Below are 23,810 nucleotides of genomic sequence, written 5' to 3'. Positions count from 1 at the left end.
GCTGAATAGTTTCTCGACTTTGTGCCAAAGTTGGCGCCCAGTGTGTGATGGAGGCCGGTGGGGGGGCAGCGGCACAAGGGCACAGTGTTCAGGCCACTGTTCAATGTGCCAAGGACTCGAACTGTGTGAGCCCACCACACTGATCTGTTACTGTCGCCTCTCACACTCCATCACTGCACGTTCACACAGGAAGTAGAGCACCGACTCCAGAGAGATGAACATCAGAGTAGAAGTGAAGCAGGACGAGTAGAAGATGAGAGAATGATCACAAAGTGACGTAAGACAGACAAAACAGTGATACACACAACATGACCAGTAACACAGTGTCGCTCCAAACAGCTGTTTAATGGTATTACTTCATATTAGAATATCTATAAGTGTGAATTTGGCAGAACACAGAGTAAAATATGAAATAATAATAATGTTGAGTTCATTTTTTGGACAAGAATCAGGATTATTACTCAATTTCTCTTCATTAAAAATGTTTTTAGAAGAAAGAGACAAAACCAAACAACACTGGCTGCACTGATGGAATCAAACACCAGGGGGAGACATTCCCTCACAATCCGAATCATGTACATGTTTCACCTTTCAAAAAAAAGAACAACACAAAATAATTAGTCCCACATTGGAGATATTTAACTTATCACAGAAGCAAAGAGGAAAGTGAAATAGAAGCATCTGTAAAGAGATCAATAGATATTAATATAAACATAAGGAAATATGAAAACAGCAATAATATACAGTATCTTTACTGAAAAGAGGATAGTGTAAGTAGGACTGCACGTAGAAATATTAAAACACTGATATTATAGGACTCATGTGATGGTTGAACAGTTGTTTCTGTGAAGTGAAGAATTAGAAGAAGCTCACGATAACGAAACGTCTCCATCACGACATGTTTCCTGCTGAGCTGCAGGTTCACGTCATTTCTTCTCGTTGGATTTTCACAGCATGAGTTGTTTTCCTCTCTGAATATTACATGTTGTCTCCTGCTGAGGGACGATTTGCTTTGTGTCAATTATATATATGTGTGAAGGACAAACAAGACCTGCACAACTAAATAAAGTAGACCACTTCATGTACACGTAGAATCCAGATGTTCTGGTCGTGAGGAGCTTGTGTCAGCAGCGTCCTGCAGAGACTGGAAGGTTTTCATGTGAAGTTCGAAGCTGCTCAGGTGACCTGGAGCTTTCAGAAGAGAAACCAGGTCAGAAGACGCTGCTCACGGATCCTGAGCTTCTCAGAGGTTTGGATGGAAACTCGACTGAATATCTGAGAAACCAACGTGAACCACAGGGATTTTTATTTTTCATCTAAGAACCTGGACAAGCTCTGAATCTATCCACAGTGAAATTACGTTTTCTGCAATTTAGGAAATCAGTGCAGTTTACAATTAATGTTTGGAACAATGGACTTTTATCTCACTGCTGCTGTTTGCATCCTGATCCTCACACGACACACGGTGAGTTTACAGAGAGAATAACAGAGGGAGTGAAATAATAATAAAGTCGTGATTCTTTGGGGAGTAAATTATGATTTGTGTATTTTCCTGTCAGGTCAGTTCGACTCATCCAGATTGTTCCATCGTTCTTCACCTGCTGAAGGAAGAACACGAGTGTGAAGTCAAAATGAAGAACGAGGCAGCAGCAGAATCACTCGGTCCCAGGAGGAATGAAACTACAGGTTCGTTTGAAGAACACAACATATAGGATTGTGTGTCTGTGTGTGTGTCTGTGTGTGTGTGTTTCTCAGCTGCTGAACCTGTGTCGCAGGTTGTGTGATGGAGTGGGACGGACTGAGTTGTTGGGCGGCTGCGTCCGAGGGGGACATCGTCTCCGTCCACTGTCCTCAGCCGCTGCTGGAGCCTGAAACTCCTCCAGGTAAATAATCATCACATCATCACATCAACTGAGGATTTAGATGTTTGGGGCCTGTTGCAGATACGGATATTAAACCTCATGATTCATACGATGTTTTTATCAAACTCTTATGACAAAGAAATGCATATTGAGGTTTGATATTTTACAGTAAACTTCTCCATAAATATCTAGAAATACCAACAGGATACTTTCTTTAGATTCCTCTGTAGATTGTTTTGAGGACAAGCTGCAGTTTGTGTTGTTCTCAGTTGTCATCAGCAGGAGGTGCTCGGCCCGAGGATGGAGCGAACCACAGCCTCCGTATCACCAAGCCTGTTTCTCCGAGGATGAGGAGCAGGACGAGGAGATGAGCCGAGAGGTAGAGAAGAGTAACAAGGATCCTTCTCTTCACCTGAAGTCAGTGTTCCATCAGCAGGGAACCAGAAAGATGGTCTGAGTGATGAATATTTCATGTTTTTGCTCCAGAAAGATTACTTTGATACCCTGAGGTCGATCTACAGCGTCGGTTACGGAGCGTCTCTGGCTGCGCTCTTCATCGCCGTGCTGCTCTTCTGCTTCTTCAGGTTGGTGCTGATGATGATGATGATGCTGCTGATGATGATGATGAGGAGCAGGTTCAGTGTTTCCACCCCCCTCAGTGTTCTCCTCTGTCTCGCAGGAAGCTGCTCTGCACTCGCAACTGCATCCACCTCCACCTGTTTGTGACCTTCATGCTCAGGAGTCTCGCTGTGTTCGTCAAAGACGCCGTGTTGTTCGCCGACAGGAGCACGGACCACTGCACCGTGTCCACAGTGAGACGCTGACACTCTCACGCTCATCAGCTAATAATCTGCTTTATCATCGTGCACAGGGATTTTAGACTAAAGGACAAGATGGAGAACGTCTCTTGTACGTTCTACAGCACGAATGAATGTCCACCGCCAGTTGACAGGAAACAGGATATGGGTTTTGCTTGTGTGTGTGTGTGTGTGCTCCATATCCATATTTCCTTCGTTAACCAGAATATATGAATTTCTCTTTTGTGTGATTTCAGCTCTGGTGCAAAGCAGCCGTGACCTTCTTCCACTTCTGTGTGTCCTCTAACTTCTCCTGGCTGCTGGTGGAGGGTCTGTACCTGCAGACGCTGCTGGTCTTCACCTTCACCGAGACCAGGAAGCTCTTCAGGATCTACGCCATCATCGGCTGGGGTACGCTGCGACTTCCCCTCGCGTTCAGTCACCATGTGCTCGTCTTTACTCTGCTCATCTCACCGAGGGTCTGATTCCACAGGTTCTCCCACAGCTACGATCTTAATCTGGGCTCTGCTGAAAAAGCAGCTGGACAACGAGGGGTGAGCGAAAATCGGAATAAACATACTTACGGTTACTTGGATTAAAATGTGACGCTTGGTTTTGTGTTTGCAGATGTTGGGACGACCTGGACAGCAGCTTGTGGTGGATAATCAAGATTCCCATCCTGCTCTCCATCTTTGTGAGAAACCTCAGTTTATGTTTAATATTTACATATTTTAGTCCCTGCAGGATGTTAAATATACAGAATTGAAATTATAGTTTGGGGATGTTTAGAATTTGGGAAATATTTTTTACGTATTAAAGCTTAAGTTCCCAAACTTTTCAGCCCCTGACCCACAAAAACAAAAGATATTGATTGGAGCTAATTTTCTAAATAATGACATGTGACCCCCCCCCCCCCCGCAGATCAACTTCCTCATCTTCGTGAACATCAGCAGAATCATCGTTCAGAAGACGAATGCCACGAACGTGAACCAAAGTCAAACACAACTGTGGAGGTAACACAAGATTATTGTCCAACAGACAGACTCGTCTCCATCTGTGTCCCTGAGCCTCCTGTCCTCTGCCCCCCAGCAGGAGACTCCTCCACTCCCCCCTGCTCCTCATCCCTCTGTTGGGAGTTCACTACGTGGTGTTCGCCCTGTTCCCTGAACACGTCGGCGTCGGCCCTCGACTCTACCTGGAGTTGGTGTTGGGCTCCTTCCAGGTGACGGATCCATCACAGCTCACAAGACAAATCTCTGTGTTCAGAGGTCATGTTGCAACAATCACTCGTTTAGTATTAATGATTTATCAGATTTACTTAAAAGACTCAATAAAACATTCAAATTAAAATACAAACATGTGATAGTTCAGGATTTACTGCTCGTCTTTGTGATCAGATGAAATTAAATCAATCATTAAAAATAATTGAAATTTAGTCAATGATTCCTAAGATTTCAATGTCAAACTCTCATGACACAGAAATGTAATCGAGGTTTGATATCATACGGTTCAACCATAAGTGTATATTATAAATAATTATAAATAAATAAAAAACTACCTAAAGAACTTAGATAAAGAAATAAACTTTATTTTATGTAAAGGCTCATATCAGCAGAATTTTAATCAGTTGGGCTCTAAAACTTTTGATATAGACTGAAGTACTGATAATATTAGGGCTGCATAAACTATTATTCTCTTTATCAATTAACCAGCTGATTATTTCACTCCATAACAATTTAATCTAAACAATATCAGAAAATACTGAGAATAGTTTCACACAGTTCAACATGACGTTATTTATCTGTTTACTCTCACAAAGATAAACCTCAGCTTTAAGGAGCTAAATCTTTTAATTAATCGATAACTTTCCACTAATCAATCAACTAATAATCAAATCTATAACAGATGTTAAAGCAGCACTTGACTCACTTTGACTTTTCATGTTGCAACAGGGTTTTCTCGTTGCTGTGTTGTACTGCTTCCTCAACGGAGAGGTGAGTTCTATTAACAGTTCTAATTCACTCACTCACTCATTCATATGTTAAAGTTACCAGAAGTTATTATTATGATAATGTTCCAGGTGCAGAATGAAATCCAGAGCTGGATGCGGAGCTGCCGACCTGAGACGAACACTAACGTCGTCAATCTGCCGACACAAGAAGACGTTCCTTAAATTCAGAGAGAAACAAACTCTTCTTCTTCTCTCACGTTGTCGTTTCACTGAAGTGTTGATATGAAATTAATTGTTAAGTTTTCTTTATCACTTGTTGACCAGATCCTGATCTTCACTAAACTAAACTCACCGAGGATGTGACGGATTTATTTAACTTTATATTGATTTAGAAGTTTCATCGTTTCTCTATCCAGTGCTTCTGCAAAGACGCATCTGATTTTCAACTGTTTTGTGAATTTCTAATTAAAGTAATGCAGAAATCTTTATGAAAACAATTTGATGATAAAGTGATATGTTCTCTGACCTTCCAGTTCTCATTGTATCTGTCTGGTGTCATTTCTTCTTTGTAAAGCACTTTATAACAACGCTAAGAAAATAAATGAGGAAATACAAGAGTTTATTATTTGTTGGTTGAGCAGTTTACCACGAAACTTGGTGGAAAGAGAAAGAAGAAGAATTCGGCACATTTAAGGAACTTTATTTTTCCAAATAAATAATATATATAAGATAAGATAATGAGATATATATGAGAATGTGGTTGTAGTGAATTTAAAAGTGATTTCATAAGCAGACTGCTGAGCTGATTATTATCATCACAGCAGGATACCTGAGTCTGTGCACATACTAATGTCTTCCTGATCTCTTTCACATCATCAGCTCATGTTGGAAATCGTCCCCCTGGCCGCTCTCTGTTTTCTCAGTGTCCCCCTCAGGGCCCCCCCCCCCACCTCAGGCCTGAACCAGTCTATGGACGACGTCAGATTCACGAGGAAATCGATATTCTGTCCTGTAGATTCAGAAAAGTGGCTTTGACCACCAGAGGATCTCGAGCTTGAGAAGTTCAGGTTGTGACATCCAGCACAGGAGGAGTTAAACAACGGTCCCCAACATGGAGAAGGGGACCCCTCCCTCCTCTTTTCTCTGCTCTGAATGGTCTAAACCCCCTGGTTCACATGGCACCCTCCCCCCCGCGTGTGTGCGTATGTTGTCTTAGCCTTATATAGTCCAGCGTTTTACGCCTGCTCTGCCTTGCGACTGTGAGATCAGACCACAGCCAGAGTCTAGTGCACCGATCTGCCCGTCTTTGTCCTGTTTGGATAAGAAAGGCATCTTGTGCTGGAGCAGCTTCTCTCCTGCCACGTTCCACCCAGCTCACCCCCCACGCCAGGCAGCTCCCAGAGGGATCAAGAATGAACGGCACAATGAATGGGGACTGCAACTACGACCACCAGGACGGGTCCTTCATGTTTACCTCCGAGTCGGTGGGAGAGGGACATCCCGGTGAGTTGGACGTCCTCTCCACGGCCGCTGATGCAGGAGCCGTGGTCCCTGTGCGCTCGGACACTTTCATGTTCCAGTGATCATTGATGACTCTGAGGAATGTGCAGAATCCAGAGTGGTGCACGGAGGCTCTGTCGACGAGTCACACACCACTGGTTCAGAGTCATTTGTGTTATTTGAGTTTAACAGTGAAGTATTGGGACGGTGGATCCTGGACTTTACAGACATGACAGTGGAGTTTAGAGGATTCTCAAAGAGAAAATATAAACGTGATGTTTAGGAATTTAAACCGAGCAACAACAAAGTTTCTCTGCTATTTTACTTTGTCAAACAGATTTGCTTTTCCTTTACGCTGTCTTTAAATTCCTTTACGTTAAGTCAACAGATTTTGTTACCGCATGACGACAGAAGAGATCAAATACAAACACGTCAGTTCTCTGGCTGGGTTTTATGTCCAGTAGACATTTTACCTCAGTGTTTGGGCTCCACCTCCTGAGGGAAACTCTTACGCTGCTAAAAGCTTCACTATGTTCAGCAGCTGCCGCCTGACTGAGTCCGTCTGTTGTTGTGTAGGTCAGCAGGTTGTGGTCAGTAGCTTTTTACAGCTTTTTAGATTTGATCCGAACAGACGAACAAAAGTGCAGCAGATTCCGATGATACTTCAACAACCTCCACTTCCTGCAGCTGTTCATCCTGTTGTGATAAGAACTACCTACTGCAGCCAGCCACCAGGGGGCGATACAGATGATTCAGCTTCACATATTGGAAGCTGACGTGTCGTCCATCAATATCTGCATCCATGACACAATGAAAACTTCTATCACATCAACCTGTGTGTTGATGTGATAGAATCTGTGCAGCAGTGGTGCAGGCAAAAATAATTATTCCATCACTTGAACTGTGTTTGGTGTCAAATCGTCAAATCGTCCAATCGTCCAATCGTCCAATCGTCCAATCGTCTCACCGGTTACAGGTTAAAGAAAACAAATCAAGTCGCTCAGCCAACATGAAGCCGAAGCTCTAAACCTTCCCTCCATCAACTGATGCTGCACCTGTTGGTCCTGATTTCTTAAGATTTCAAACCCTCTGCTCAGGAGAATTAATGGAAAAAGTCTCGTATTCATTCAAAAGTAAACGTTCAGCTGGTTTGTGCAGTTAAATCTGTAAATGCCTCAAAACTTTATGAACATTTTTGTCTCTAATCGATTCCTAAAAACCTGATGTGCCCTGAAAATGATGTCAGATGAGGTCGGAGCTGAAGAATCCTGTATTTGAACTTTTAAATGATAGCTCACGAAGTGCGTCTGGTGGTCGATGACAGCTCGGCGATGCTTTGATGATGGGATGGAGTTTATCGTGCACCGTGTCACTCTGGCACGGCTCCGGGACGGGGCACCGGGCCAGAGTTATTCATAGGCCGGCAGCTCCTAATAGGACGGATGTGTAGTATCACTGAAATGTGATCTTTTCAGGCTGAGATGAGGAATATGACCTGTACAGTAGAAGGTCACACTAGGACACAGCCTTAAAGAGCCTTGAGATGATAATAATATTATGATTTGGCGCGATACACATAAATAAAATGGAACCTGGTATCTTCAGCTCAAATACTGTTATTTAAATCCTTTTCAGATAAGATCTGTGATCAGATCAGTGATGCTGTGCTGGACGCTCACCTGAAGCAAGACCCCGACGCCAAAGTGGCTTGTGGTGAGTAGAACAACTAAATTATATTGTTTTTAGGGCTTTTATCACTTTTCAGGTGAATATTTGCCCTTCGCTTCATATTAAACAACGCTGCTTCGTACCATGGCCCCTGTTTTCATCCGACCTCTCGTCCGGACGGTCCCAGTAGCAGTGTAACGTCCTGTGTTCAAACAGAGACGGTGTGTAAGACGGGCATGGTGCTGCTCTGTGGCGAGATCACGTCCCTCGCCAACGTGGACTACCAGAAGGTGGTGAGAGACACCATCCGACACATCGGCTACGACAACTCGGCGAAAGGTGACGTTTTAAAGAAGAAACCACTGGACTGATCCCGGCTGTCAGACAGTTGGACTTCAGTCCTGATCCTTTGCTCCTCTCTCTTCAGGCTTTGATTATAAGACCTGCAATGTGCTGGTGGCCCTCGAGCAGCAGTCGCCTGACATCGCACAGGGAGTTCACATCGACCGTCAGGAGAACGACATCGGAGCTGGAGACCAGGTCGTAGAGACGACACAACACAACACAACTGGCTCTTATATTTGTGTTCTGCAGAATCTATTGGTCACAAACCCACATAGTTTCTAACTGAACTGCAGACGGAGGAAGTCTTCAACACCTTGATGACAACACGTTAGTCTCAATGTGACTCTTTCTGTGTGGACAGGGTCTGATGTTCGGCTACGCCACAGACGAGACGGAGGAGTGCATGCCTCTCACCATCGTCCTCGCACATAAGCTCAACTCTAAGATGGCCGAACTCAGACGAAACGGGGAGGTTCCCTGGCTCCGGCCGGACTCCAAGACGCAGGTGGGATCAGGAAACACAGAATTCAAACGGCCTCAGACATCACTTAAAAAATATATATATATATATATTTAGATTGGTAATAAAATAAAAAGTGGACTAAAGGACCAAGACAAATCGTTAAAATCGAGGATCTCGTGGTGAGAGGAAGTCCAGGCGCTGAGTCTCTCTCCAGTTATAGAGAATACTTCTCTCTCTAGCATGTGGGACAGAGATGGTCGAGTCCAGAATGTGCTTACCAGCAGACACCAACCGGAGCGAGCTGGTATGCATCATCTGAGCTGGGAGACGCCTTCCCAACAACGCCATCAGCATGTGCACTAGACGTATCAGTCTGTATTGAGTTCTCCACACACGCAAACCTTCGACTGCTACAGCTCAGACATGAGAAGAGGCTTGTTGCCACACGTGGGAACATTAAGAGGATTTACTTGAGTTGTGTTTTATGGATCCAAGTTGAAAAGTTGTGTCACTTGCAGGTTTTAACGTTGAAGTGTGGGTTGGGTGATTGGACGAATATTTCTATCGCATTATTTTGCAATTTTAATGGTTTGAAAAGTGTGCACTAATGAGAACAGGCAGTTGGAGCCGAATATGATCAGAAATGATCAGTTTTATGACTCGACAGTGGACAGTTATCGTCCTACCAGGAGAGATGTACGACTTTAGTCTCCAGTAAATATGCTAAACCCCCCCATCCCCATCAAGGTGACAGTTCATTACACCCAGGAGAACGGGGCCGTGATCCCCAAGAGGGTCCACACCGTGGTGATCTCAGTGCAGCACGACGACTACGTGAGCCTGGAGGAGCAGAAGAAGGTCCTGAAGGAGAAGGTCATCAAGGCGGTCGTCCCTTCGAGGTACCTGGACGAGAACACCATCTACCACCTGCAGCCCAGCGGCCGCTTTGTGATCGGTGGACCTCAGGTAACGGTCTTCAGATGGAGACAGTAGACCAACAGTTAATAATACTACTAACTGTTATTATAAAAAGAAAATGTTCTTTTTCCCTGAATGAACGAAGCCAAACTATCCTAGAAGGGAAACACAAACAAACACTACAAATAAACACAAACACTTAGCGACCAACAGCACAACAACTTCTGCAAAAGCCACACATGCTAACACAGTTAGCATAACAGCTGAATTAGCAGAACTAATATAAAAATATGTGTAGAATTTAATGACATAAAGGAGCAGATACAATTATATTATGACCTTATACTGACCTTATTCAGCCAGTAAACTGAAATGAGTTCGTACTTGCTGATGAAAACATGGAGGATTTCTGAAGCTCTGTGTGATCTGCTGCTGCAGGGTGATGCTGGAGTGACGGGCAGGAAGATCATCGTCGACACATACGGGGGCTGGGGGGCCCACGGCGGGGGGGCCTTCTCTGGAAAGGACTACACCAAGGTCGACCGCTCGGCTGCCTACGCCGCCCGCTGGGTGGCAAAGTCTCTGGTGAAGGCCAATCTGTGCAGGAGGGTCCTGGTGCAGGTGAGAAGGTTCTAGATCCTCCACACGGCGTCAGGAGCATCTGTTGTGGAGCGTCTGTTTCACATCGTCACTCATGTCACATTTATTGTTGGTAAATTAGGCACAAATTGTAACTGCTGTGTTTGCACACGCCTTAAATTCTTTTAGGCTTTATTCTTAAAAGATAACGTTCAACCCCTGGATCTCAAGTCCTCCTGAACATCTACACTGCAGGTTCCTTCAGGCTCTGGTCACTGACTCTCTGTGTGTGTCTGCAGGTTGCGTATGCGATCGGAGTCGCTCACCCTCTGTCCATCTCCCTGTTCACCTTCGGCTCCTCTCAGAAGAGCGAGATGGAGCTGCTGCACATCGTCAACAAAAACTTTGACCTCAGACCCGGCGTCATCGTCAGGTCATTAGCGTTGATGTTGTTCAGCCGAAATTTAACGGTTCTAAACATCTGAACGTGTTTCTGACTCGTGTTTGGTTTTCAGGGACCTGGACCTGAAGAGACCAATCTACCAGAACACGGCCTGTTACGGACACTTCGGCAGGAAGGAGTTTCCCTGGGAAACCCCGAAGAACCTCAACTTCTAGTGTGTCTGTGTACCAGTGTGTGAGAGTGTGTGTTGGGGTATGTGTGTGTGTGTGTGTTTGTGTGGTATAGATAGCGACCCTCGTGCTCCTGTAACCCAGTAGGAGGAAGGCAGCTGCCAGCGGACCAGGGAGGGGACGGGTCAGGGTGGGGGTGCAGATAACCTCTGGTCATTGGACGAGGGAACGAGGATCGTCGCCCTTCAATAGTACCAAGAAATACAAGTGAGCCGTTTGGTATTTGTGTCCCGGGCCTGCACTTGGTTTCACACAGTTGTCGTTCGCAGCTATTTTGGCTTTTCAGACCAAAGTTTGAAGGAGAACAGCCATTCACACTTCAGCAGAGACTTTCAGAACCACGACGAGGCCTTGACAACAACCACGGATACACACTTTTGTATTTTTGTATGCCTGATACTGTGATACAGGGCCTGTGAGTGTCCGCAGGTTGGGATTGTGAGGCTGAAGCCTTCAGAGATTTCAAACAAACAATAAAGACTGTGAAGCTTTAGTTTCAGGCTCCGTGTTTTGTTTTCCAGCCTGAAATCACACACGGATCTAATACTGTGTGACAGATTATTATGATTTATCTGGAGTTTGAAATTTCCTTTGCACAGATTGAACTGTAGAACAAAGATGAAACGTCGTCCCAGCAGCAGAAGATCAAACTGAGAACTGACCCGTGAGTCGTAAGTCCGATAAAAACATCGTGAATCATTTTGTCTTCAGAGCTTTTGGTGTTTTTCAGTAAGAACTCGATGAAGAATACATAATTCTAGCTTCTGTACAGCGTCAATCACGAGCCTCTGAATATTGTTAACATTTCTTATATTTGATAATAAAAACGTTAATTATATCAAGACCTGCAGACGCTTAAAGAACAAAGTTAAAATACGTGAAATGTCAAAGAACCAGAGAATAAAAACTGAATTCAGAGAATTCTTACAACAGAGAGTTTAATTTACAATAAAATAATAAAAAAACAAACAAAATAATGACATTATATTTTTCCCCATTTGCTTTAATTTCTTTTTGTTGGATATACACTGTTAAACTTTAAAATTAAAATCCAAATATAATCAAATATTGCATCTTAACGTCCTCGTCTATAGTTTGGTCCCATTAAAGCTGTAACAAGTCATTTTTAATGACTTTAAATTTTTTATAAAACGCTGAATTTATGTAAAAATTAAAATACAACAGAGCTTATTGTGAGTCGGCTACTTTTAAAAATAAAGAAGCACAAAGTATAAGTTGAAAAACATTGAACATCTTTTTAAACGTGAGGACAAAACCATTTAAAATGAGACATTGTTTTTGGACATCACGATCGTCCGTCTTTTGTCGAAGGTTTCTGGAAATCGTCTCCTGACCTCTGAGGTAAAGAGTGAAAGCTGATGATGGTGAAACTTCCTGAGCGGGAACAGTAACGAGCTCCAGGTCCGGACGAACAAACGTTCAAACAGACACCTGCTCTGACGCCGGGAGGGACGCCGGGAGGGACGACTTCAGGACGTTCAGGACGTTCAGGCTGAGAAACTGCGTCTTCAGCCGATTGTAATGTTGAGAGAATCAAAACCAACACAGAAGTGTGTCTGTGGCCTTTGTGTTCAGAGGCACTTATCTTACTGTGCAACGTTTTGCAGTGCAGCTTGTCCTTTAAAGTCTTTGGTCACCGCTGAGGAGCCGGAGCTTTGAGAGTGTGTCGGTGCAGGAGGCAGCTTCCAGGCTCCGGAGTCTGCCCCGGCCTCCTCCAGGGGGCGCTGACACACGCCACAGTCCAGTTACAGGATGGATAAACTCTCCGGCTGATGGTGGTTGGCCCCCCCGCCCACCTCAGCCTTGTGCTCGGAGGCGGAGAAGCTCGGTACTCCAGCCCCTCGGGACAGGACCATCAGGGTGTCGCCCGACATGCGCCCGAACTCGAAGGCGAACGTCCCGTAGAAGAGCATGATGAGCGTGCAGTAGAGCCACTCAAAGATGGCGGAGGCGTGCTGCAGGGCGAAGCTCTCCTGGCAGAAGAACACGCCACCTGGTGACGGGAGGTTAAGGAGAACGACGGCTGCAGGAGGTGAGGGGAGGTCTGATCCTCAGAGCTGGACAGACATGAAGACAGACAGAAGTTCAGACGTGTTACGACCTGAACAGATGTGAAGGCCGAGTTCAGACCAGATGTTTGCTCTGTGCTCTGCCTGCACACAGGGATGTAAAACCGGCTTTTCTCCAGCAGGGGGCCACGTAACACATCACAATTTAAAAGCATCACTTCTTATTATCGATAAGTAAATATAAATATGAGAATCACAGTCGCACAAAGCTTTTGATGGAAAAATGCTCCAGTAAAAATGTTAACTATATAAGATATAATTTTTTAAAGAAAATGAATTAAAAAAAATGTATTGACATTAACTTATTTTGTAATTTGTTTATTTAAATTTATTTAAATGTATGATTTAGTATTTATTTCAAATAACTTGATCAAATTTCTTGTGTAAAATTGGCCTCAATCAATAAACAATGGCCAGTTTAAATGGCGTGTATGCGACAGGTATATATGAAATTATATCTTTATGTATCTTATGGCCCAAAACCGCCAAAACAAGAAATTAAAATAAAACTGTGTGGTCGGTGTGAAGCGGTGGAAGGATACTGAGCACCAGGGCGATCAGAGCGAGCAGCGCCATCCCCACGCGCACGTGTCCCACCCGGTACTCGTCCTGCGTCTTGGCCAGTCTGTAGGTCAGAGCCGACTGCAGACACACGAACAGCATGCTGCACGGGAACGCCAAGCCGGCGCCCACGTAGTGCAGCACTTTGGCAAAATCCAACTGAGAGACAAACAAAATGAACACGTGACAGAGTTAAAGCAACCGTTCAATAATCACCTAAACTCGTCTCTTTCATGTTCTAATATACATATATACAGAGCGTGAACACTTCTCTGAGCATATTTTACTTTTAACGAGTCATGAATTATTTCAGTTCACTGCGTCACATGTTCTGAATCTGATCGACTCAATTTATTCATGTTAATAATGAACTGATTCATTCTCTTCACCGACTCACACAGCTCTCAGATCTAAAAAAAACAATTTCTAATCCTGGAGATAATCACTTCCTGTGTAGGATCAGCAGCAGGAACACCTGTAAACAGCAGAGATGTGAAAACACACAAACACGTACACAGGGGTCGTGCTGACCTGACAGCGGCACTCTGGGTAATCGCTGTGTTACAATACATCGGGACAGAGGATGTGAGAGGGCAGGACAATCTGCTCCGGGAGACTGAACGACAGGTGATCTGTTAGCGTCACGAACCTTGTTGTTTTACAGGAAGCAGCTGCTTTAAGAAGCTCAGTCGCAGAGAAGGAGACGAAGAAGGAGGATTTCTGTCCAATGTTTTTACACAAAACTCAGAGTTTCCGTCCACGTCTGCACGACAGAAACGTGACGAGGCCGAAACGCTTCCAGAACATAAACTGCTGAATGTCAACATTAGAAGAACATCAACATGGTGTCCTTCGTTTGACCTTTCAAGAAAACCAAATGCATCCCCACTGAAGAAAAGGTAATAATCTATATTTAGATTTTAGCGTTAGAGAAGTTAAGGATCAATTCCGGGTAAATGTGAATTAAATGATGACGATGCACGTCTAGATTTGATGAAATGATCAATACATTAAAAAGTTATGAATCCTTGTTTTTTCAGTCTTTCAGAAGATAATCTATGGAAAAGCTTGGTGCAGATTTAAGAATTATTATTATTTTCGCCTGCATGTTCTACATTTTGGTAAATTTCTCAGGAAATAATGTTTGAATCTAAAAAATGGGCTCAACAGTTTTGCAGAGCTTCTTTTTATACTGAGCATCACGACAGTTTATTCTTTATTTAAGTCATTTATCAAGTAAACGTAAAACACTCTTCTTCTTTAAGATATTTAGGTTTTGGACTCAAACCTCAGCGTCAGGAGGAAACTTACTTTTCTAACTTCATCAGTATATTGATGATGCAAATAATGGAAAATAAAATAAAACTGTGTGATGCTCTCTGGAATAGAATGACTCGTGAATCACCACTGACTGGGACCATAGTGAATTCATATTGAAAACAACTCAGTTCAACATCATCACTTCCTCCTCCAGATGTAAACATCAGCCCGTGTGTGAGCGCGGCTGTTTACCACCGAGCACATGTGGTGTCAGTGCGACGCACGTTTGCACCGTACGTCCACCGCTCGATGCCAGGTTCACTCTGAGGGAAACACTGAGGGTCATTATGTAAGATGGAGCAGGGAGGAGGGCCCCGCAGCCAATCAGAAGAGGGGGCCCGCCCGCACCCCCCCGAAACACAGCTGAGGGGCCCGAGCGTCTGTAGAGAGGGAGCAGGAGGAATCTGAGACCAGAGGCTCAACCACTGAGGAGAGGCCCCCGAAACAATGACACCACCCCACACACACACACACACACACACACACACACACACACACACACACACACACACACACACACACACACACACACACACACACACACACACACACACACACACACACACACACACACACACACACACACACACACACACACACACGTGACTGAGGATAACCACTTAGTTCCGAGTGTTGCATCACACACAGAAAACACACATGGCCACTGGTGGAAGACGCAGACATTTTACTTAATGTCAGACTTCTACTCATCAGGTCGACAAAAACAAATATAAGTTTTAGGTTTTGACCTTATTATGTTATGATTTGGCCTTAAAGCTTAAAATGGAATTGAATACCTTTTATTTCAGTTCATTAATGAGTGTTTAGATAAGTGCTGTTCAAATAAAGTCATAATTATAAATAAAATACTCGTAGTTTTAAAGTATCGGCAGAAAAAGTGATGACATTTCACTGTTGTTGACGAATAGTTTCTGTTTCCTGAGAGAGTCGTAGTTTGTTTTGAGTAGATGTTGAAATACCAGAGAGTAAAAATACTGCTCAGCTCCTCAGTGTCACATGACAGCGTGAAGACGTCCGGCCATTGGTCCACGCTCGCTGAGTGACAGGCGGTGGCACCACGGCAACGGACATGGAAATGAGCCGAGGTGCAGAAGAAGAAGACGTTTATCAGCCTCTGCAGGACAAAGTATGTTGTGTGTGTAAGATGAGTTAAAGAAATGCAGTAGAATGTATACTTCTGCCTTTAATGTACTTGGATGAGTCCCAACACTGCACAGGTCTGAACAGGTTTTACTGTAAATTTTACTACAATACTTTACAATACTCAACACATCCCTGGAACAAACCCAGTTCGTTCATGTTCAGTTCACCTCAGTCTGCACCGGAGGACAGGAAAACTGTCGTGTGCACGTTTGCAGGATGAGCTTGTGCATCTGAACTCGTCCTGACTGCGGCGAGCGGCAGCACGACGCCGCGCTGCCACAGAGACGCTGCCACAGAGACGCTGCCACAGAGACGCTGCCACAGAGACGCTGCCGGACGGTTTCCAGACAGAACAAACAGAACATCAGAGGAAACGTGTAAAGTGTTGAGAGACAGCAGGAGAGAGGCTGAGCCGCAACACAAACACACACACACACACACACACACACACACACACACACACACACACACACACACACACACACACACACACACACACACACACACACACACACACACACACACACACACACACACACACACACAGGAGAAGGCCTTCAAGATGGTTAATCCTTCATTACAGGTTTAATCCAGCAGATTACTCCAGACTATAAAAGACGTAATCTGATTATTTTAGTGGTAAATTTGATCCACAAATGTGAATGAAGCTGTAAATTAAGTAAGACGACAGACGGATTTATTGATATTCTTCCCTCCTCTCCTCTCGGACTGAAGCCGGAACACGAGTGCGGCACAGTGTTGGTGTTGCTACGGGCCGGTAGCGGCAGGAACTGTCAGTAAAGATGATTTAAAGCTGCCGTGACCGGCACCGCAGATTTCTCCTTTAGCTCCACGTTCCCTCCACTGAGACCCTTCGTCTCCAGTTGCCACGGTGATGACAGATAAATCACGTAAAGTCTCATCTAAGGTACAAACCTTCCTTCAGGTGGAAGAGTTTCACCTGTAGGACAAGTGTCAGTCTCACCAGGTTATTAGGATTCAACCTCCTGAGACCATGAATGTCCGAATGCTTCACTGCCAAGGAAGAAGGATCAATCCACCAAAGACAGCGGCACAGTGTGTCCTTCTGATAATCCAGCCATGTCCATAATGTCCCTGATCAGTAACCAACCATTCAACTGGACAATAAAGACACACACACAGATAATGTTGTGTTTACCTGGAAGTTCCCCACCATGAGGAGACCAGTGGCACAGATCCATCCGGTGGAGAGGCCGGCCATGTTGAGGACACAGTTCTGGTGCCTCTCGATCACGTGGGCGTAACGCAGGAGGCCGATCAGCATCACTGGGACGACAAGAGACAGAAGATGGAATGTAAGTCATCGTCCAGACACCGTGAACATGGAGGACGGGGGGGGGAGACACTTTGTTGTCATGTCCTAAATGAAAATATATAAAAACAAGTTAAATTAAACTGTAGAAAGTGGCAGAAACAAAGCTAAACTTTTCTCTCCAGTTCTTTTCGAGCGGATGAATCCGGTGTGAAGTGCTGATGCAGCAGATTTGTGTGCGAGCGCCCCCCCCCCCGGTGTCCGTGAGCGGCTCCATCAAAGCGTCACAGCGGCTCCACACGTCCGTCTGATGCAGTTCACATCTGCTGCTCGTCAGCAAACGCTGCAGAGAGCGACTGTTTTCATGCTCATGTTGTTAATCCAGCCGTTCACTCAGTGGTCACTTTCTGAGCGTGGAGCGTCCGCGGCGATCAGACGCCGTGTTTGGGGTTCTTCAGTTTGTTTCAGCGCCGGCAGCTCAGCGAGGGAGAAACTCTGCAGGAATCTCATCTCCACTCGCAGCGAACCTACGAGTTCAACAACGGCCTCACGAACATGAAACCTCTATTGTTTGTAATCGATAAATATTTCCTAAATTCTTTTAGAGAAATAATTCTTTCTGGTATCAGCTTCTCTAATTTGTCGTTTTTATTAAATGTACACAAGAGTCGCATATGACTACTACGGTGTGAGGTCGTGTGAAGTCGTGTGAAGTCGTGTGAAGTCGTGTGAAGTCGTGGAGGAGGACGGGACAGTCAGAGACAAGTTGTGAGATAAGAACCACACCACAGAGAAAAGACGGCTGAGCTGAGACAAGTTAACGAGCCTATTAAACATCCTCAAATTCCAGCGTCTTCTCAGAAAACCTTAAGGAACCAGGTGCTCGCTGGAGAGAGGTCAGGACACGGAGCAGCTCCAGGAACGACCCGTCGCTCACTCTGACGTCTTCCCTGGTTTCACGTCACCGGCCTCAGACCAAACGCACCAAAGTGAATATCTTAGTGCTCAGAATCGTGACCACATAGATTTGAACCCTGAGCGGACGACTGGACACAGACGTTTCAAAGCAGCACGAGTCCGAGCGGAGGAGCTGCCCTCCTGGTCACAGGCTGAATGTTCGTCGGGCACATGAGTCATAAAAATGCAGTGTTCATGGCACAGAGTGAATCGTATGCAGCTGGATTCAGAGGAACAGAGACTCGGCTGGAGACGCTACAGCTGAGACAACAAGTCCTGAGAGAGTCCAGAGTCCGGAGAGCAGCATGTGGAGTGAATGTGAGCGAAGCAGGGATGTTGTATACGGAACCCTCTGCGTGGATACTCACCCATGAAGGAGCCGGTGCTGCAGATGAGGCTGAAAAAGCAGCTTTCAGGGGGCAGCGTTCCACATTTACTGAAAAGAAAAACAGAGCAGAGGAGGGTCAGTGAGGGCCGGCCTCCAGGCTCAGTCGGATAAAGGTCAATCAAGTTCTCGCAGCGTTCAGATCGGATCCATCACCTCTGGTTTTCACTCTCCGGCAGGGAATGCTTTGTGCAAACGTATAAAAACTTTGTGTGTGCGCTGAAGATAAAACTGTGCGTCTGTGTTTTCTCCTGGAGGAGCTGCTCAGCTGGGAAACGACTGAGGAGGAGACTCGCTGGGAGGTCGAGGACAGAATGACACCGAGAGTTTTATCTGCAGATCAAAAGCTTCACGAAAAACGATGAAAACTAGGGAGGAGAATAACTGTCGTCAAAGAAAGATGAAGATTTTATCTGTTGCATCTTGAGCGACGAGAGTTTCTTCTTGTTTGCATTTTGCGACTCAGTGTGTTGACATTTCAAAGAGCGGATCCACACACACACACACACACACACACACACACAAACAAAGGCTCCTCTTCCTGTGGAGGTGAAAAGGTCCTCCTCTCCCCCACCCCCAGTCGGACAAGTGTGGACTCATCGAACGCACCGTGCAGCTGCTCGACCAGCGACCTCAGCCACGTCTCCTCCACCAGCTCGACTCGTTTATGTGTTCAGGTGAAGATCAAATATAATAAAGGATATGAAGCCTCTGTTCTGTTCCTCAGGCCCCGTTCACACCTGGTCTTTAACACGAGGGACCTGAGTGACCCGGGCACAAGGGAACAGGCATCATCGGGGCTTTGGAAACAGAAATGAGGGGTTCGGAGCAGGGAGCTCAGATTACAGAGACACGTGTGGAGACACGTTCTGACTCCAGGTGGGAACTCGGAGCTTCACCTGTTCTCAGATCACCTGAGAAACTTCAGCGACTCGATATCAGAAATGTGCGATTGTGAGAGAAACCACACAACTGTCGTCATGTAAATGCAAAGGTTTCACAGGGGTGTCAACAAACCAGAAGGTTGGTGGTTCCATGCCCTGCTGTGTCCTTGGGCAAGATACTGTATGTATATACTTCATAAACAGTTCTTTACATTTTAAGAACTATGTATAAAGTTCTATAAATACATACAGTGAATTTCCGGTGTGAACACTGACCTGATGAGTGGAATGTTTTCCAGGGTGCAGCACAGAACAGGATCCCTCTGTAACTGAAGCGGCTCCTCACAGGACTCGTTATAAAGCCTGGAAACACACACACACACTTATATATATATATATATAGACACTGTATATGTGCTGCCTGGTTATAGAGACGCTGGTCAAACACGTGCGATCACAGGAACTCACTCGTCTGGAATTGTGTTTATAAAAGATAATCCAGGTCCCACTTGAACCTGAACTCAGCAGAACGAGCCTCAGTGACTCATGGTGAAGCTTTTATGATGCAGAAGTTAATAAGCAAACGTCTGTTAATGGTTTTGAGCATCAACTTTCACACGTGAGGCTCCGGAGCTCGACTGGAGGAAGTTAACACAGCTTTAGGTGAAAGGTCATTTGAATAAAACGTCACAGAAACTGTACGATTTTACCTCGAATGACCTATATTATATTAAATATTAACATTTCTACACAATCAGCAAAACTAAACCCTCAGACAAACAAAGAAAACGATTCAGAAGAGGATAAACTTTCAGACTAAAACCAGACGTTTGTCTCTCGGTGTCTGAAAGTGAAGATTTAACCTGAAGTAACTGAGCTGAATTCACACACGTGTCATTTAAACTCGTTTTCATTCCTCCTCTCTAAATAAAATCTGTTTCTTTTCCAGATCTCACATCCAGTCGTTCCTCACACGTCCTCCCGTCACGTCAACATTTCCTCCGGCAGCATTTTATTTTCTTAATGTCCACTCCCCGTCTCCACCTCTCGTGGCTCTGTGTTTGAATGAAGGTCGACAGGACTTGGCAGGAAGTGGCGAGCGGGGCCTTCGCTGGTGAAGGTGGAGAAAAGATTCCTGGCGTAAAAAATGAGCCTTTTCCTGCATAAACACGCCGGCTGAGAAGGCGACGGCGATTTTCCTTCCACACTTTCCACAGTCTCACACTCTTCACACTTTCCAGAGTGGGCGTCTGTCTGGTGAAAAGCGATTATTCATGATCAGGGAGTTTGAAAACTCATGTTATTGTTTGTCTCCAGACTTTATCGGTTATGTTAATTTATGTTATTGGATATTTATATTAAGCTGCAGATTCAGGTGATATAAAGTGATTCATATTAAACACAGTCACCATCTTCTGTTGTAATTCTCCGTCTGTGATTCGCCGATTCCGTGAACTTTCAGGTCCGAGGGACGGAGACTTCCCGAGCGTTTGAAAAACATTTGGTCTGAATTATCAGGACGAACAGAGGAAGAGGAACAAAGTGTGAAATCCTTGAAAAGAAACAAAGAGTGTGAATGACGAGCGTCAGAGGAACGGACAGAAAACATTTAGACTCTGTTACAATTTGTGAAAAGTGTGTGTGTGTGTGTGTGTGTGTGTGTGTGTGTGTGTGTGTGTGTGTGTGTGTGTGTGTGTGTGTGTGTGTGTGTGTGTGTGTGTGTGTGTGTGTGTGTGTGTGTGTGTGTGTGTGTGTGTGTGCCGTACCAGTTGTGCACAGGGCAGACGTGCTGGTTGTACAAGGCCATTGCGTATCTGAAAAGTTGAAGCAGAGAAGAAAATGTTTAGTGAAGTGCAGGATGTTTAATTCACCCACAAAAACACAGGTCACATGATGGTTGTCTCAGCCGCTCAGTCTTCGTCCCACAGGATGTACACACTGGTTGTATATTAACACGATAGTTTACACTCTAGGATACTGAACGTAAAGACGGAGAACATGTTAAACCACAACTTTCAAGTTTAGTTACAGAAATAAATCCTCCCTGACCTTTTCACTACTTCAGACTCACAACGTGTGTTTGGATCAGAACAGACGTTTTTAAATGTGATTGTTTGTTCAACAGTTCTGTTTGTTAACTTTTTAAACATCGACTGTAAATAAAGATCGACGCCAAAATATCCGGACGCTGCCATTGGGTGCCAGAATCAAGGTCCTGCCCATACACAAGCTCGACCAATCCCGAGTCAGTCTCAACTGTCAATCATGACGTCTCAGCCCAAATAACTAATTAAAAACCAAACTGATCAGAAACGTGAACTCTCAGAGTGATAAGAACGACCTGAAACCACAGAAACCATCTTTGACAAACTTTGATTTTTTGTCACAAAGACACGAGAACCATATAAAAACTAATCCTTTAAAAATATGTTTTCTTCCCTTAATCTTGTATGAATTATTTAATGATAGAGAAGAAAAACAAACGGATTAATAATCATGAATCGTTTAAAGGTTTCCTGCGAAGTGTCACTGAAGCAGCCCCCCCACACACACACACACACACACACACACACACACACACACACACACTGTGTCACACAAACACCAGACAAACCAGAAGGAATCTCAAGGACGACACAACAGAAAACCGAGGGACTTCCAAAGTTTTGGATTCAGTCCTTTGAACCTTGTGCAGAAAGTGGACGTCGTCGTGATCCCTGAGGAACAAACGGGTTCTGAGGCTCAGAGGACAGACGTCTGTCCAGGACGGGGACATGTGGATGTGCACGATATTTACAAAACAGCACGGAGGAACTCACACAAGCCATATTCCAGTGATGGTGAAGACAGGCAGGCTGACAGGAAGGATCATCCACAGAGACATGGTGGTCACCTGGAGGTCAGACAACAAACACTGTGAGGTCACAGAAACATCACAGAACAAACTCACGTCCTGCAGGTTCGAGCTACATGGAGAAACTCTCAAGCATCAGTTTACAGCCAACATGGAGGAGGAATCTTTTCAGTGCAATCTGAGCATCTACGTCCTCGACTGTGGGAGAACATGAGCAGATACTTGCAGATACATGAGCAGGTCAAATGAGCTTTAAGCCTCAGTTCTATTTAGTGTCTGGGGCCTGATGAGAATTCACTCCTCCAGTCGAGTGGATAACGGTCAAAAAGACAGAAAGGTTCAATAAAAGTGACGCAAAGAGACAAATCCTCACATTTGAGAAGCTGCTAAATTGATGATTAAACTTTCTGTGATTTTCTGATGATTATAAAATACTGGAAAACTGTGAAAATACTCCTGAGGATTCACTAAAGCTTCAGATCTGCAGTGACTCGTTAACATGAACTTGTTTCGTCCAAACAACCAAATAAAACTGAGACTGAGACAAAATCTCCTCATTGGACAAACTGGAGGATTTGGGACAACTTCAAAGTCTTAAAACCTCGAATTCAACTCGTTAAAAAAGACAAATTCAAGATGAAACCTAATGACAAATTACTTTTATTATGATGTACACACTTTATCTCCTTTGTTAAGACAGACATCGCTTGTTCTCTATGTAGAATCATCAGAGGAACCTCGGTGACATGTTCTCTCACCTCTCGTTGGTTCTTCGTGGAGAGCAGAAGAAGAAGCTTCAGCCTCCTCGTCTCATCTCAGCTCCTCCGGGCTCCAGGAGAAGTTGCGGGACGCTGCTGCTGCGGGTCCGAGCCCCGCACACCGAGCTGCTGCTGCGGCTGCTGCTGCGTTCATCGTCCAGACCGGAGCTGGAGCGACGCGCACACACGACGCGTGTCCACGTTCTCATTCATCCCCGCGACGCGCACTCTCCTCCGGCTGCAGCCTGGTGGTTGTAGCCCGGAGGTGGAGAGAGGAGCAGGAGTCGGGGACTTTAAACTCCTCCCAGCGCAGACTGTCTCCCCATCCTCCTCCTCCTCCTCCTCCTCCTCCTCCTCCTCCTCCTCCTCCTCCTCCTCCTCCACTGCTGGGGACAGGTCAGGATTTCACAGTGCGCGTGTTTAAACCTTATCTCACTTAAACTCCGCACATTGTCCTGGATCAGCTGCAGGAGCTAGTTCTGTGGGCTCCTGGTTTGAGTTCCTGGATCATTAAGTTCCTGGAAACAGATTTCACAACTGCTCGTCACCCCGAGGAGAAGAGAATCTGACATGTTCAGTTTCTTTGTCTTTTGTTTCTTGAAGAACTCAAAAGGTTTTTCCTAGAAAGTCTGCGTGATGCCTTCAGGGGCCATCTGAGGTTTCTGTGTTTATCAGCCACAATGAAACCTGGTTTCCTTCACACATGGTTTCATCAAACCAGAAACTTATATTTCTCACAGTCTCAGTCCTTGTGTAGATTCTACAGCATGTATATATACTCTGTTAATATATGTATTTATATATGAATATGTTACAGAACATGCTGG

At 44.9% G+C, this 23,810-nt stretch overlaps 3 protein-coding genes across 4 annotated transcripts; 2 read left to right on the top strand and 1 right to left on the bottom strand.

Annotated features, from left to right (window-relative positions):
• Positions 1-1,448: 1,448 nt before the first annotated feature.
• On the top strand, positions 1,449-4,832 carry ghrhr2 (growth hormone releasing hormone receptor 2). Its single transcript, XM_035146507.2, has 12 exons — positions 1,449-1,662; positions 1,776-1,883; positions 2,132-2,241; positions 2,349-2,446; positions 2,542-2,674; positions 2,917-3,070; positions 3,153-3,213; positions 3,287-3,353; positions 3,581-3,672; positions 3,752-3,881; positions 4,612-4,653; positions 4,740-4,832. The coding sequence occupies exons 1-12, from the start codon at positions 1,536-1,538 to the stop codon at positions 4,830-4,832; spliced, it is 1,215 nt and encodes a 404-aa protein (XP_035002398.2). The 5' UTR covers positions 1,449-1,535.
• Positions 4,833-5,849: 1,017 nt separating this feature from the next.
• Positions 5,850-11,209, top strand: LOC118100855 (S-adenosylmethionine synthase). 2 transcript variants are annotated; one of them, XM_035146347.2, is made up of 9 exons: positions 5,850-6,113; positions 7,746-7,823; positions 7,995-8,117; positions 8,206-8,318; positions 8,485-8,628; positions 9,334-9,552; positions 9,943-10,125; positions 10,383-10,516; positions 10,599-11,209. In XM_035146347.2, the coding sequence occupies exons 1-9, from the start codon at positions 6,023-6,025 to the stop codon at positions 10,699-10,701; spliced, it is 1,188 nt and encodes a 395-aa protein (XP_035002238.1). In that variant the 5' UTR covers positions 5,850-6,022; the 3' UTR covers positions 10,702-11,209. The 2 variants fall into 2 exon arrangements, 1 of the variants encoding a protein (XP_035002238.1); XR_007032324.1 differs by lacking the exon at positions 10,599-11,209 and having other exon boundaries at positions 9,943-10,201; positions 10,233-10,480.
• Positions 11,210-11,636: 427 nt separating this feature from the next.
• Positions 11,637-23,254, bottom strand: LOC118100856 (transmembrane protein 150A). Its single transcript, XM_035146348.2, has 8 exons — positions 22,984-23,254; positions 22,191-22,264; positions 21,138-21,185; positions 19,648-19,734; positions 18,471-18,538; positions 17,032-17,159; positions 13,349-13,526; positions 11,637-12,730 (listed from the first exon to the last, which is right to left on the bottom strand). Exons 2-8 carry the CDS (start codon positions 22,253-22,255, stop codon positions 12,483-12,485), a joined length of 822 nt encoding a protein of 273 aa, XP_035002239.1. The 5' UTR covers positions 22,256-22,264; positions 22,984-23,254; the 3' UTR covers positions 11,637-12,482.
• Between the last annotated feature and the right edge of the window lie 556 nt (positions 23,255-23,810).

This window comes from Hippoglossus stenolepis, chromosome 21 (genome assembly GCF_022539355.2).
Source record: "Hippoglossus stenolepis isolate QCI-W04-F060 chromosome 21, HSTE1.2, whole genome shotgun sequence".
Lineage (NCBI taxonomy): Eukaryota > Metazoa > Chordata > Actinopteri > Pleuronectiformes > Pleuronectidae > Hippoglossus > Hippoglossus stenolepis.
Note: the sequence above shows the minus strand (reverse complement) of the source record. Positions and strands in the feature narration are given on the sequence as shown.